The sequence below is a fragment of the Thalassophryne amazonica genome, chromosome 7, assembly GCF_902500255.1.
Source record: "Thalassophryne amazonica chromosome 7, fThaAma1.1, whole genome shotgun sequence".
NCBI classification, from domain to species: Eukaryota; Metazoa; Chordata; class Actinopteri; order Batrachoidiformes; family Batrachoididae; genus Thalassophryne; species Thalassophryne amazonica.
In genome coordinates, this window is record NC_047109.1 from 67,645,108 (window position 1) to 67,659,493 (window position 14,386).

The 14,386-nt window shown below is 38.3% G+C and overlaps 1 protein-coding gene across 2 annotated transcripts in view; it reads left to right on the top strand.

Moving 5' to 3' along the window:
* Positions 1-65: 65 nt before the first annotated feature.
* Positions 66-14,386, top strand: part of hormad1 (HORMA domain containing 1) — a 66,464-nt gene continuing 52,143 nt past the window's right edge. For both annotated transcript variants that reach the window (XM_034174374.1, XM_034174375.1), the window contains exons 1-3: positions 66-145; positions 333-397; positions 13,566-13,710. In XM_034174374.1, the coding sequence (XP_034030265.1) occupies positions 365-397; positions 13,566-13,710 (178 nt within the window). In that variant the 5' untranslated portion in view covers positions 66-145; positions 333-364. The remainder of the gene's footprint in view (positions 146-332; positions 398-13,565; positions 13,711-14,386) is intronic.

A 14,386-nucleotide genomic window follows, 5' to 3' on the forward strand; every position in this document is an offset into this window, starting at 1 on the left:
TCTCTGCTCTGTGATTGGCTACTGTTTTGCTGTCAATCACGTAGTCAGCGGCAACGGTTTTGTATAACTATTTGAATTTAAGATAAAATAGAACAACATCGTTTTAGTGATTTTTGTAAGTTTAAAAACTAGATCTTTACCCTAGGTTAGTTGCTCAGTGCGAAAATACTGCAGTTTAACCTTCAGAATAGAAATGTTCACAGCTGAATGTAAAAAAAAACTTGGCAGTGTAATTAGCTAACTGTTCAGCTTGTTAAAGTTGGCTAGCTAGGTCAGAGTAGTAGTGATATTTATTTTACTCTTCTCTCATCTCTGCTTTCTGATCTTTGCAGCCTGTGATTTTTGCAGATTTTTCACCAAAGCCATGGCATGTATGCAAAGAGCAAGAACTTCACAGGTAAAACAGAACCAGCAATGTACACACACTAGCGCACACAGACCTTGGCTGACTAGTCTTTAATTTTGAAATTCAATCAATCAATCAATCAATTTTTTTTTTATATAGCGCCAAATCACAACAAACAGTTGCCCCAAGGCGCTTTATATTGTAAGGCAAGGACATACAATAATTATGTAAAACCCCAACGGTCAAAACGACCCCCTGTGAGCAAGCACTTGGCTACAGTGGGAAGGAAAAACTCCCTTTTAACAGGAAGAAACCTCCAGCAGAACCAGGCTCAGGGAGGGGCAGTCTTCTGCTGGGACTGGTTGGGGCTGAGGGAGAGAACCAGGAAAAAGACATGCTGTGGAGGGGAGCAGAGATCGATCACTAATGATTAAATGCAGAGTGGTGCATACAGAGCAAAAAGAGAAAGAAACAGTGCATCATGGGAACCCCCCAGCAGTCTACGTCTATAGCAGCATAACTAAGGGATGGTTCAGGGTCACCTGATCCAGCCCTAACTATAAGCTTTAGCAAAAAGGAAAGTTTTAAGCCTAATCTTAAAAGTAGAGAGGGTGTCTGTCTCCCTGATCTGAATTGGGAGCTGGTTCCACAGGAGAGGAGCCTGAAAGCTGAAGGCTCTGCCTCCCATTCTACTCTTACAAACCCTAGGAACTACAAGTAAGCCTGCAGTCTGAGAGCGAAGCGCTCTAATGGGGTAATATGGTACTACGAGGTCCCTAAGATAAGATGGGACCTGATTATTCAAAACCTTATAAGTAAGAAGAAGAATTTTAAATTCTATTCTAGAATTAACAGGAAGCCAATGAAGAGAGGCCAATATGGGTGAGATATGCTCTCTCCTTCTAGTCCCCGTTTGTACTCTAGCTGCAGCATTTTGAATTAACTGAAGGCTTTTTAGGGAACTTTTAGGACAACCTGATAATAATGAATTACAATAGTCCAGCCTAGAGGAAATAAATGCATGAATTAGTTTTTCAGCATCACTCTGAGACAAGACCTTTCTAATTTTAGAGATATTGCGTAAATGCAAAAAAGCAGTCCTACATATTTGTTTAATACGCGCTTTGAATGACACCAGATACCGATTTTGGATAGAAACAAGCACAGTTCACAGTTGTCCATGTGTCCAGGAGTCACAGTCAGTCAGAGCTGCGTGTCGTCAGAGCGAGCTGCAAAAAGTTTGTACCTGAGTTTTCAGAGGTGGTGTTTGTAGTTGCCATCTGCCACGCCGGTGTTTGCCAACCCGGACAGTGGGAATACCACCTCAACCTGCAACTTAGCCCCGCGACTGGACAGCAACAACGTCCGAGGCCCAACGTGGTGAATTCACTGAGGCCGCGCGCTGCGTCATTAAAGCCGCGCGTCACGAGTGCCGCTTCCCCGAGGCCTCGTGCAGCCACCGCGGATCCATCAGCGCGGAAACACCGAGGCCGCGCGGCACCAGCGCAGTGCAGATCCATCCCGGTGACAAACAACGCAGGCTGTTAACATCGGCGATCGACAAGCTGCTCATAAGCCGACCATGGGGCCTAAGAAGGTTCTGACAGCGGAGGAAGGTGACGATATTAAAAAATCTCTGGACTTTCTATCAGAGGAGATTTCTGTTGTGAAGCAGCAACAGAAATCAATCATGGATCTGGTGGAGGAGGTGAAGGCATTACGGCTCCAGAATGCCGAGAAAGACCGGCGTCTGGTGCAGCTGGAAAATAGAGTGGCTGAATTGGAGCAGTACACCAGAATTAACGACGTCATCATCACAGGTCTTCACATCAAACCACGGTCCTACGCACGGGCGGTAACAGATGAGAGCGGAGGGGAGCCCAGTGAACAGGAGGTCAGCTCTGTGGAAAAACAGGTTGCTGATTTCCTCCTATCTAAAGGTATAGAAATGGATTTAAATAACATTGAAGCGTGCCACCCTCTGCCCCGGAGAAATGACGGTGATAAACGAACCGTCATCATGAGATTCATCAACAGAAAACACAAAACAGCACTGTTAAAACAAGGAAGAAAACTGAAAGGGACAAACGTATTCATCAATGAACATCTCACCAAACGGAATGCCGACATCGCCAGGAAAGCACGCTTCTTGAAGAAACAGGGAAAAATCCAGCACACATGGACTTCAAATTGTAAAATATTCATCAAACTGAACGGATCACCTGAACAAGCAAAAGTCATGGCAATAAGGAACATCGAGGAGCTTGACAAATATGAACAATAGTGTTTCTTAAAGCGAGAATCTGGACAAATATGACCAATAAGGTATGAGGACACAAACACATCACAACACCATGACACAGACCAGAGGAACCTATTCATCTACTACCTATTCATCTACATCTGGAGACAAGAAGGATATAACTCAAAGGATTGCTGATCATGGAAAAGTAGAACTGAGAACATTTAAATACACAGACCACAATGTACTGGACTTGGAGCACGATATAGACCCGGACAATAATTTCTTCTCAAATATCAATGACAGTTGTTGCTATTATACAGATGAACAGTTTAATCGGATCATTAGAACGGATAACAAATTATCAATAATCCATTTCAACAGCAGAAGTCTATATGCAAACTTTAACAACATTAAAGAATATTTAAGTCAGTTTAAAAAAATATTTAACATAATTGCTATATCAGAAACATGGATCAATGAAGATAAAGGAATGGATTTTGAACTGGATGGATATGAATTTAATTGTGTAAACAGAAAAAATAAGAGTGGAGGAGGAGTGGCTGTGTATGTGGATAAGAACATGGATTATAAAATAGTAGACAATATGACAACTGTGATTGATAACTTATTAGAATGTATAACTATTGAAATATGTGAAGAAAAAAGCAAAAACGTACTAGTCAGCTGTATATATAGAGCACCAGGATCTAGTATTGAAACATTCACTGACTGTATGGGAAAAATGTTCTCAAAAACTAATCAAAAAACTGTGTTCATTTGTGGTGACTTAAATATTGATCTGCTCAATCCAAATAAGCATAAAATAACAGATGAATTTATCAGTATAATGTACAGTATGAGTTTATATCCAAAAATCACCAGGCCAAGCAGAATTACATCCCATAGTGCTACCTTAATTGATAATATATTCAGCAATGATATTGAGAATAACACTGTGAGTGGATTATTAATCAATGACATTAGTGATCATCTACCAGTTTTCATCGTTTATAATAGAAACCATCGGCGGAATCAGCCAGAGGAGAAAATAAAATACAGGCGAGTGCGGACAGAGGAAAACATGAACACACTAAAGAAGGATTTACAGGAGCAAAACTGGGAAAAGGTATACAGTGAAAGTGATGTTGATAGTGCATATGAAACTTTTTTACAAATATTTACCTCATTATATGATAAAAATTGTCCAATTAAACAAGACTACAGAAAACAAAAAATCCAAGCTCGACCATGGATGACGAAAGGGTTACGAAATGCATGTAATAAGAAAAATACACTGTATAGAGAATTCATAAAAATAAAGACTAAAGAGGCAGAAAATAGATATAAGAAATACAAAAATAGATTAACTAATATTATACGGGTATGTAGGAAGGAATATTATAGTAACATATTATATAATAACAAAAACAATATTAAAGGAATATGGGATATATTAAATAGCATTATCAAAAATGGTAATAAAAAACAGAGTTACCCTCAGTATTTCATTGATAATAATGTCAAGAAGGAAAATAAGGATGAGGTAGTCAACGGTTTTAATAATTTTTTTGTAAATATTGGACCAAACTTGGCAGAAAAAATTCCCAATTCCCAATCTGAGGATTGGGATAATAATCTTATAGAAAAAAATCCCTGTTCAATGTTCCTCACAGCAGTGGATGGAAATGAAATTATAGACATTGTGAATAATTGTAAATATAAAACATCTACCGATTTAAATGAAATTGATATGGTGGTGGTAAAACAGGTCATTGAATGGATTGTAGAACCATTAACATACATCTGTAACTTATCATTTGAAACCGGTAAATTTCCCAATCAAATGAAAATAGCTAAGGTTGTGCCGCTGTATAAGACTGGGGATAGACACCACTTCACAAATTATAGACCTGTTTCTTTGCTTCCACAATTTTCCAAATTATTAGAAAAGTTATTCAATAATAGATTAGACAAATTCATAAATAAACATAAATTACTTACTGATAGTCAATATGGATTCAGAGCACATAGTTCAACATCACTTGCATTAATAGAATCAGTTGAGGAGATTACAAACGCCATAGACCACAAATTACATTCAGTTGGAATATTTATAGACCTTAAAAAGGCTTTTGATACAATTAATCATGACATATTAATCAATAAACTTGAACAGTATGGGATTAGGGGGTTGGTGTTGCACTGGGTGAGAAGCTACTTAAGTAACAGAAAACAGTTTGTGAAGTTGGGGGAATATACATCATCATGCTTGGACAATGCTTGTGGCGTCCCACAGGGGTCAGTATTGGGTCCAAAACTGTTTCTAATTTATATAAATGATATTGTCAATGTTTCCAAAATATTAAAATTAGTATTATTTGCAGATGACACAAGCATTTTTTGTTCAGGGGGGGATTTGCAGGAGTTACTGAGGAGGATCAGTATAGAAATGGGAAAATTGAAAATATGGTTTGACAGAAACAAATTATCATTAAACTTAAGTAAAACAAAATACATGTTATTTGGCTATTGTAATACAGACATACAGGTTCAGTTACAAGTCGAGGGGGTAGATATTGAAAGGGTACATGAAAATAAGTTTCTGGGGGTGATAATAGATGATAAGATAAACTGGAAGACTCATATAAAACATATACAAAGTAAACTGTCAAGAAGCATTTCAGTTCTAAACAAAGCGAAACATATTCTGGACCACAACTCACTCCGCATTCTTTACTGCTCACTGGTTTTACCATATTTACAGTACTGTGCAGAGGTATGGGGTAATACTTATAAAGGTACAACACAATCACTATCAGTAATGCAGAAAAGAGCTATAAGAATTATTCATAATACTGGCTATAGAGATCATACAAATCCACTATTTTTACAATCCAAATTCTTAAAATTCACAGACTTGGTTCATTTTCAAACAGTACAAATTGTGTATAAAGCAATAAACAATTTACTTCCAGCAAATATTAAAAATATGTTTTTTAACAGATCAGGGGATTACAGTCTGAGGGGGAAATTTAATTTAAAGCATCAGTGGGCACGAACAACATTAAAAGGTTTCTGTATTTCTGTCTGTGGGGTGAGGATGTGGAACAGATTGGGAGTGGGGCTCAAGCAATGTCCAAGCATGAACCAGTTCAAACAGCGGTACAAAAATATGTTTTTTTCTGGGTATAGGGAGGAGGAAGGGTAATGAGGGTTAGGGTGTTTTTGTTTTTTGCTTCGGCTTGTAAATATATAGTATTTTGTATGTAAGTAGGTATGTGTAGGTGTATATTTATGTTTGTGTATATATATGTGTATATATGTATATGTGTATATATGTGTATGTATGTTGATGTGTGTATGTATATATATATGTGTATGTATATGTATATATATATATATTGATATCGGTTTAGGTGTGTAGGAATCTATGTGTATATGTGGCAAAGGGTATTACTGGTTGTGGGGAGGAAGGGGTAGGGATAAATAAGCTGATGCTTCACCCTACCCCTTTTCGGACATGTTGGGTACACAGTAGGAACTTTTTTGTTGTTGTCTTTACTGATCTATCTTGTAATTGTTGTTGTATCAAATGTTCGAAATAAACAGTTTTCATTCATTCATTCATATCCTGATCAAAAATGACTCCAAGATTTCTCACAGTATTACTAGAGGTCAGGGTAATGCCATCCAGAGTAAGGATCTGGTTGGACACCATGTTTCTAAGATTTGTGGGGCCAAGTACAATAACTTCAGTTTTATCTGAGTTTAAAAGCAGGAAATTAGAGGTCATCCATGTCTTTATGTCTGTAAGACAATCCTGCAGTTTAGCTAATTGGTGTGTGTCCTCTGGCTTCATGGATAGATAAAGCTGGGTATCTGCGTAACAATGAAAATTTAAGCAATACCGTCTAATAATACTGCCTAAGGGAAGCATGTATAAAGTGAATAAAATTGGTCCTAGCACAGAACCTTGTGGAACTCCATAATTAACTTTAGTCTGTGAAGAAGATTCCCCATTTACATGAACAAATTGTAATCTATTAGACAAATATGATTCAAACCACCGCAGCGCAGTGCCTTTAATACCTATGGCATGCTCTAATCTCTGTAATAAAATTTTATGGTCAACAGTATCAAAAGCAGCACTGAGGTCTAACAGAACAAGCACAGAGATGAGTCCACTGTCCGAGGCCATAAGAAGATCATTTGCAACCTTCACTAATGCTGTTTCTGTACTATGATGAATTCTAAAACCTGACTGAAACTCTTCAAATAGACCATTCCTCTGCAGATGATCAGTTAGCTGTTTTACAACTACCCTTTCAAGAATTTTTGAGAGAAAAGGAAGGTTGGAGATTGGCCTATAATTAGCTAAGATAGCTGGGTCAAGTGATGGCTTTTTAAGTAATGGTTTAATTACTGCCACCTTAATAGCCTGTGGTACATAGCCAACTAACAAAGATAGATTGATCATATTTAAGATCGAAGCATTAAATAATGGTAGGGCTTCCTTGAGCAGCCTGGTAGGAATGGGGTCTAATAAACATGTTGATGGTTTGGATGAAGTAACTAATGAAAATAACTCAGACAGGACAATCGGAGAGAAACAGTCTAACCACATCACTGAAAGCAGCCAAAGATAATGATACGTCTTTGGGATGGTTATGAGTAATTTTTTCTCTAATAGTTAAAATTTTGTTAGCAAAGAAAGTCATGAAGTCATTACTAGTTAAAGTTAATGGAATACTCAGCTCAATAGAGCTCTGACTCTTTGTCAGCCTGGCTACAGTGCTGAAAAGAAACCTGGGGTTGTTCTTATTTTCTTCAATTAGTGATGAGTAGAAAGATGTCCTAGCTTTACGGAGGGCTTTTTTATAGAGCAACAGACTCTTTTTCCAGGCTAAGTGAAGAAATTTTTTTAAGAAATTAAAAACAGTATGGTCCTAGTTCATTCACTAGGATCAGGTTTTACTGTTTCAACATCACACCACAAACTATCACATGGTAAATAAGCTAGAATGTTTCAAATCATTTATTGATGTATTCTCAAGGTCAGTCATTCGGGCATTTAACCTTGAGGGTAAAGGTGGGCGATACCGGGAATTTTGGTATTGATCCGATACCAAGTAAATCGTTCAATCGTTCCAAGTAGATCATTCAATATCAATACCAGCGTTGGTATCGATATTAGGATCGATCCGCCCACCTCTACTCGAGAGGCGGGTTTTCTCGGTGAAAACATCGCCGAGCTCAATACAAATACATGTAATTTGGTCACTTTTCAAAGTTGTCAGACTCATCAATAAAGTGAATTTAATGTACAATGCTCCATTTCAGGTGATCTTAGTATATAAATCTCACCTTTCGAGACAATGATAGCTGTCAGTTGGCCGCTAGAAGAAAGATAGAGAGAATTAAAAGACGGCCAGTCACGGAAGCACAGGTTCTTGTCTAATTGGTGTATTTAACAATTAGACATATAACCGCTATAACGTGTTCAGGCTGCCCTTCAGTGGGTTAATATTACTCTATGGGTTGTCGTGGAGCCATGTCACTTCCGGCAAAGAGGCCGGTCCGAAGGTGAGAATTCATACCTCCGCGACTGGCCACCTGATGAAAACAAGCTCGGGCTGCATTGAAATCAGCTGGTTTTGTTTTGTCTCTAAGTTGCTTCTAACAGCCAGCGATCGCTCTCATTGCCTGGAATGATGAGATTTATACACCAAGCTGACCTGAAATGAACCATTGTACATTAAAGTGGCTTTATTGATGAGTCTGACCCCTTTGAAAAGTGACCAAATTACATGTATTTGTATTGATCATCGGCCAAAATGGCCACCAGAGGGCACTTGGTGTAAAGTCCGCTGCAACCCATTAGGCTAATGTAGTTGAACCATAGTGAGGCTTTAAAACTAACCATTTGCCAAAGTTTTCCAGACAGTTAACAACACAGATGTCTGCTAACACAGTGAATTACCTAACATTGTCTTTGCATCTAATAATTGAATACAATTGTCAATTACTGGGTAGCATAGCTTAGTTAGATGACGCTGAAGTTAGCTTCCATCCATTCATCCATTTTCTGTTCCTGCTTACTCCAATTAATAGTCACTCAGGGCCTGGAGCCTATCCCAGTAGTCATAGGGCGGGAGGCAGTGTACACTCTGGACAGGATGGCAGTATATCGCAGTCCCACATATAGACAGACAAACACACACACCCGCATGCACACCTATGGTCAGTTTAAAGTTTCCAATTCACCTAACCTGCATGTCTTTGGATGTGAGAGGAAGCCAGTGCACCTTGAAGGAATCAATCAATCAATCAATTTTATTTATATAGCGCCAGATCTGTGTGAAGGAATCCACACAAATCTGGGGAAAACTTGCAAATTCTACACAGAAAGGCCCCAGGTGGGAATCAAACCCACAGCCTTCTTGCTGTGAGGCAACAGTGCTAACCACTAATCCACCATACTGAAATTAGCTTCCATTTGATACAAATCTTTGAAACACACTAGATTTGAGTTCTTTGTGACCTTTGTCTTGAATTATGTGATGTGTAACATTCACAGACAGGGGCACTGGTGGCCGTGAGAATGCCAAGTAAGGTGTACTTGCTCATTGTGTATAATTTTCAGATAATAAATATATAAATACTGTTATTCATAATAATGTGAAAATTGATACAAAGGGTCAGTGCCAAATGCAGGCCAACACCAACGTTCCTGTCTTTCTCTCAGTTTCTTTCTCCATTTAGCTTTCACTAAACTCAAAGCAGCTCAGATGTGGTCAGAGAGGACTACAGTGCCTGCAATGACATAACAAAATGGAGAAGAAGAACATCGCATTGTAACTTCTTTCTTTCATGTTGTTAGCTCACACAATTCCTCACAGTTCACCTGAAAAATAATTACAATTTTCCACATGATCAGATTTGTGGTGACTTTCCCATCACTGTAGTGGTTTGGCTCATTAGAAAAGTAGGACACTAATGAGACTATTATGATGGCATTCATATTTCATGAAAACTGTTAGTGCTCCAAAGTGATTTCATTACAGTCCTCTGACAAGCACTTGGATGGTTCTACACATTTTGCTTGAATGGATGGTGGGGGCACTCTTGTGACATACATTTTAATTCAGATTAATTGATTTACAAGGAGCAAAAAAGACCACAGGTAAAGTAATAGAACATGGGTGTTAAACCCAGTCACATCAAGGGCCACATGGACTGTAACTTGCAAACTGGGGTTCTGTCACTTACTTGAACTGAGTGTTAAATTGTAATATTGTCTTATCAGAACATAAAAAAAAACAATCAAACAGTCATTATTTTCCTGTTAGTAATGGATCATGTGGGTAAACTCCTTGAGGGGCACACTTGCATGAAATGCTAATATGTATATACAGATGGGGAACGGCCACTCACGTCTGAGTGAAGCACCTCTCAGCTGATCACCGGCCAGAGACTCACTGACAGCTGTAAATGACGGCTCAGTGCACACGACATGTCACATTAAAAACACAGAGACCATGATGATGATGACAATGATGACGACAATAACTACATACCCAATTACATGCCAAATAACTAAAATGAATGATCACATAACAGAAAGTGACACGTTGGTCTGTGCGCTGAACGGACAGGGGGGCGTGGCCGCCAACAGCAGTAGCTGTTGAGAGCTCCAGTCCTGTATGTCACAGCTGGGGAACACGTACCGTGTTTTGAAGGACATGACCTTACAACTGTCCACTGTGACGTGCATGTATCTGCTTGCTGTCCTTGCGTGGCAATACATAAAAACATCCATCGCTTTTGCGATGCGCATGAGCATGCACAAAACCATCCCAGCGGGATCATTCACACCTGCTCGACCATGTGTCCCTTCTGAAGTTGACTCGATGTTTTCAGGGGTCGCTCATTCGGGCTGTTACACTGTGATTTGCCCTGATTTGTACTGTGTGTGAAGGGGCCCTTAGTTTGAACACTGATCTGTAAAGACCACTAGAGTGGACACCAGCGTCCAGACAGTTAATTTACATTTTTCTAACAAACTAGGAACCTAAAAGCCTCAATGTTTGTGTTTAATAACTGCGCATTTAAGAAGACAACAGCAATAAATTTCATTACACATCAATGGATTCGTCAAAAAATAAATACACGTGCTGCTGAGTAAATTCATCTGACGTCAATGACAAACATTTAATTAAATAATAGTTAAGTTTACACTTCGTGTCATGGTGTTAAAGTGTCTGATCAGCTCTCTGAGCCTCACATTAAACTTACTGTATGTTATGATGAAGTTGTATAGAGGAGGATTTTCTTTCACCAAAACATCAAATTTGGGCTTGCATCTCAGAAATTGTAGCTGAAGTTTCAGGTCTTCTTTTTAAGAAAATCATCCTCTATACAACTTCATCATGAAGCTATATAACTGGGGATACTAAACATATGCACATGTTCTTCAGTCACTTAAGCCTATAACTTATTCTGGGTTGTCTGGGTGGCTTTCCTCACTCTTCTTCTTGCACAGTCAGTTTTTGAGAACTATCCATTTACCATGGAGTGCCATTTGTATTTTGATGTAAATAAAGTCCAAGACATATTCAGTGACTTGGAAATATTCACATATCAATCCCCTGACTTGTCTGAACAAAACTGGCATTAAAAGTGATTATTTAGAGGTGTTATATGTATCAGAATCTGTAACCAGAAACAACTGGGTGCAAATGATGAATACAGACACCAGAGTTTGATGTTTAAAAGGCTTTAGTGAAAATAGTAGCAAAGGTCGGTACACAGGAAGGTAGTCCAGAATCAGCAACAGTATCAAAAACATCAGGCAAAAGCAAGGTCAAGGGAACAGGCAGGTAGTTCAAAAACACAGCAGGACAATCAAAAACCAAGGACTCTGAAAACAGGCTAGAAGCGAAGGCAATGAAGCACAACAATCTGGCGGGGAAACAGTGAACAAGGTGCAGCTTAAATACAGAGAGGTGATGAGCACAAGAAGAGGAACAGGTGTGACGGAAAGTTCCAGGATGTGGGTGTGGAAAGACAGAGGGAAACGCCCATGACCAAGCACAAAGTGACAGACAAGAGAGACAGAGACAGAAAACCCCAGGCAGAAAAAGACAAACAAGAAAAATCACGACACAGAACATGATTAGAACAAAATACTCAACATTATGACAAAAAACACATCCCGGAAACCCAAACCCTGACAATACCAAAGGAGGCCATTACTCATGCAACCCATCCAAGTTGTAGAGTTGATTTGAGTGTAAGGAAGATCATTTTAGAAATGTTTGTATGTTGAGAAGCCTGATTTACGTTTTGTATTTGAAATGGCATAAACTAATTAAAATGTGTGAAATACCAAGGGGCCCAATGCGTTTGGAGGGCAAACATTGTAACAAAATAATGAAATATGAAATCCACATCATATTTAAATTAAACTGGCTCAAGTTGTGGCTCTTACAATACATAAAAATGTTACAAGTCTTTATTTTTACTATTAATATTATTATTATTTATTTTATTTTATTCTGCTTTGTTTAACCAAACTGCCAGTCAATTCTAAATGTGCAAATAGATTAACTAGATCCAACAAATGTTTCATTTCAAAAGACCTGCGCCCCTACAACGCTGTGGATTTACAAGAAAACAAACTTTCTAATTGTATCTGACGGGAAGCCTTACAGAAAAAAGTATTGGGGAAAAACTCCATAAACCTTCAGTCATTCAACAAGTGTATTTTGTCAGGTTTGTCAATAACATTCAGTATTTCAGATGTGTGAAACATAATATTGACTGAAATGGCAATGAGAAATAGTGTGTGTGTGTGTGTGTGTGTGTGTGTGTGTGTGTGTGTGTGTGTGTGTGTGTGTGTGTGTGTGTGTGTGTGTGTGTGTGTGTGTGTGTGTGTGTGTTTTATCAAATCAAAAAGACTAAAATGTCTAGATTGAAATCAGACTAAAATACATTCAGCTCTCTTTTGACAAAAAGTAAACTAAAGTTGACTAAAACATGAAATAAAAATGGTATTTGAATGACTTAATATGTCTAAGACTAAAAAGGACATTTGACAAACTACTAAGACTGAATTACTAAACAGGTGACAAAGTTATCACTACTTAGGATGCCTCAGTGTGATTGAGGTGATCAGAATCGGGCCAGATAAAAGGATTTTGTTTCATTGATTGCTTTCGGATAAATTAAACATGAGTCACCAAATGAGTGCACATTTTGTCTGGTTTCACTTGGTAAGTGCGGGACCACCTGTTTGAGCAGCACTCTGTCACTTTGCTGCTGCTTCGTCACCACGGCCAGGGGTGTTTCTGATAGATCGTACATGTAAAACTGTTCTTGCTGGCCAATAAGGTCTTGCTTTCCACATAAATAAATGCGTTTCTCTCGAGACATTTTTGCATATAGTACTACTACTTCTACTACTATGAATAACAGCAATAATATCCAGGATGAATGTATTTTTAACAAATAAAACTTCATTCAGTCAATATTACTTTCAGTGGTCTATTTTTACTTTGAAGAGCCATATATAAATTTGTGTTATTTTGTAAATATGAATAAATAAATAAACATTAAGGAACAGCTTGGTTTGAATGTATATATTTTTTCATCCCAGAGATGTTAAATTGTTAAACATGTACACTGGATTGACTTTAATGTGCTTGCATTCTCCTCTCTGCAAGCGTAATACTAAAAAAAGACAAACATCAAATTGGAATTTGGTTTCTGCAGATATTCAATATTAAATTACTTGGATTAGTGCTGGGGGCAAAAAAAATAATTGATCGGGACATCCCCAGAGGTAACATTAATTGTAAAATTGTAGATATACAATCAAATTAGTGATGCACACAATCTTTTAGCTGTAGCAATTGCCTGTATTTAATAAATATTTAGCTGTAAGTCTGTGATTAATCTGTTTTGCTCTTTCAGGATACACAGATCTTGCCCAGTCAGGTTGCCTCAGAGCAGCAGTCCTTGGTTGTGATAAAGAAACTTCTGGCTATTGCTGTGTCGGGCATCACCTATCTCAGGGGCCTTTTCCCAGAGACAGCCTATGGGAGCAAATATGTTGAAGGTGAAGTCACATAAACAGTCAGATATATCTATGCACTTCAGAGTTTAGTATCTCCTGTGATTGAAATACAACTTCCACTAATAGTGGAGCAGATAATGTGCAATATTTGAGGGAATCGTGACTTTGACGATAAAAGCATGAATTTTGGCACACAGTTAGAGCATACCAAACAGATCATTTTTGGATATGGGGGCATCGCAGAGGTGGCCATTTTCCAAGATGGCTGCCACAGGTTGTTGTTTTATCAGTTGCTCAGGCTCTAGATCATCAAGGCTCTTGATTTCGGTGGCTAATTCTACATATTCAAGGATGAGGAATGCAGTAGTACTATTTACAACATGCTAGCATATACGTAACAACATATAGCTTGCATTCAGGCAATTAAATAAGTGTAAAACCATTAAAATATGTAATATTGGTGATATTATATGTTTTCAAACTGACTAATGAGAGTACAGTCTCTCCTTGGTTTGAGAGAGGTGTCAAGGAAGCATTCTTTGTAAAACAGTTGAAACCCAGCCTTAACCGCGGAGTGGGTCTCAGACACACTTTGTCCCCTGTTTACAATGTGGTACTCAGGTCAAAGCAGTTTCAGTCTTTTGTTCATGGTAATGAGTCATTCACGTCATCAGGAGAGAGTCGTCAAGGGAGCCATCAGGGGAGGCTTCCGTCCTGT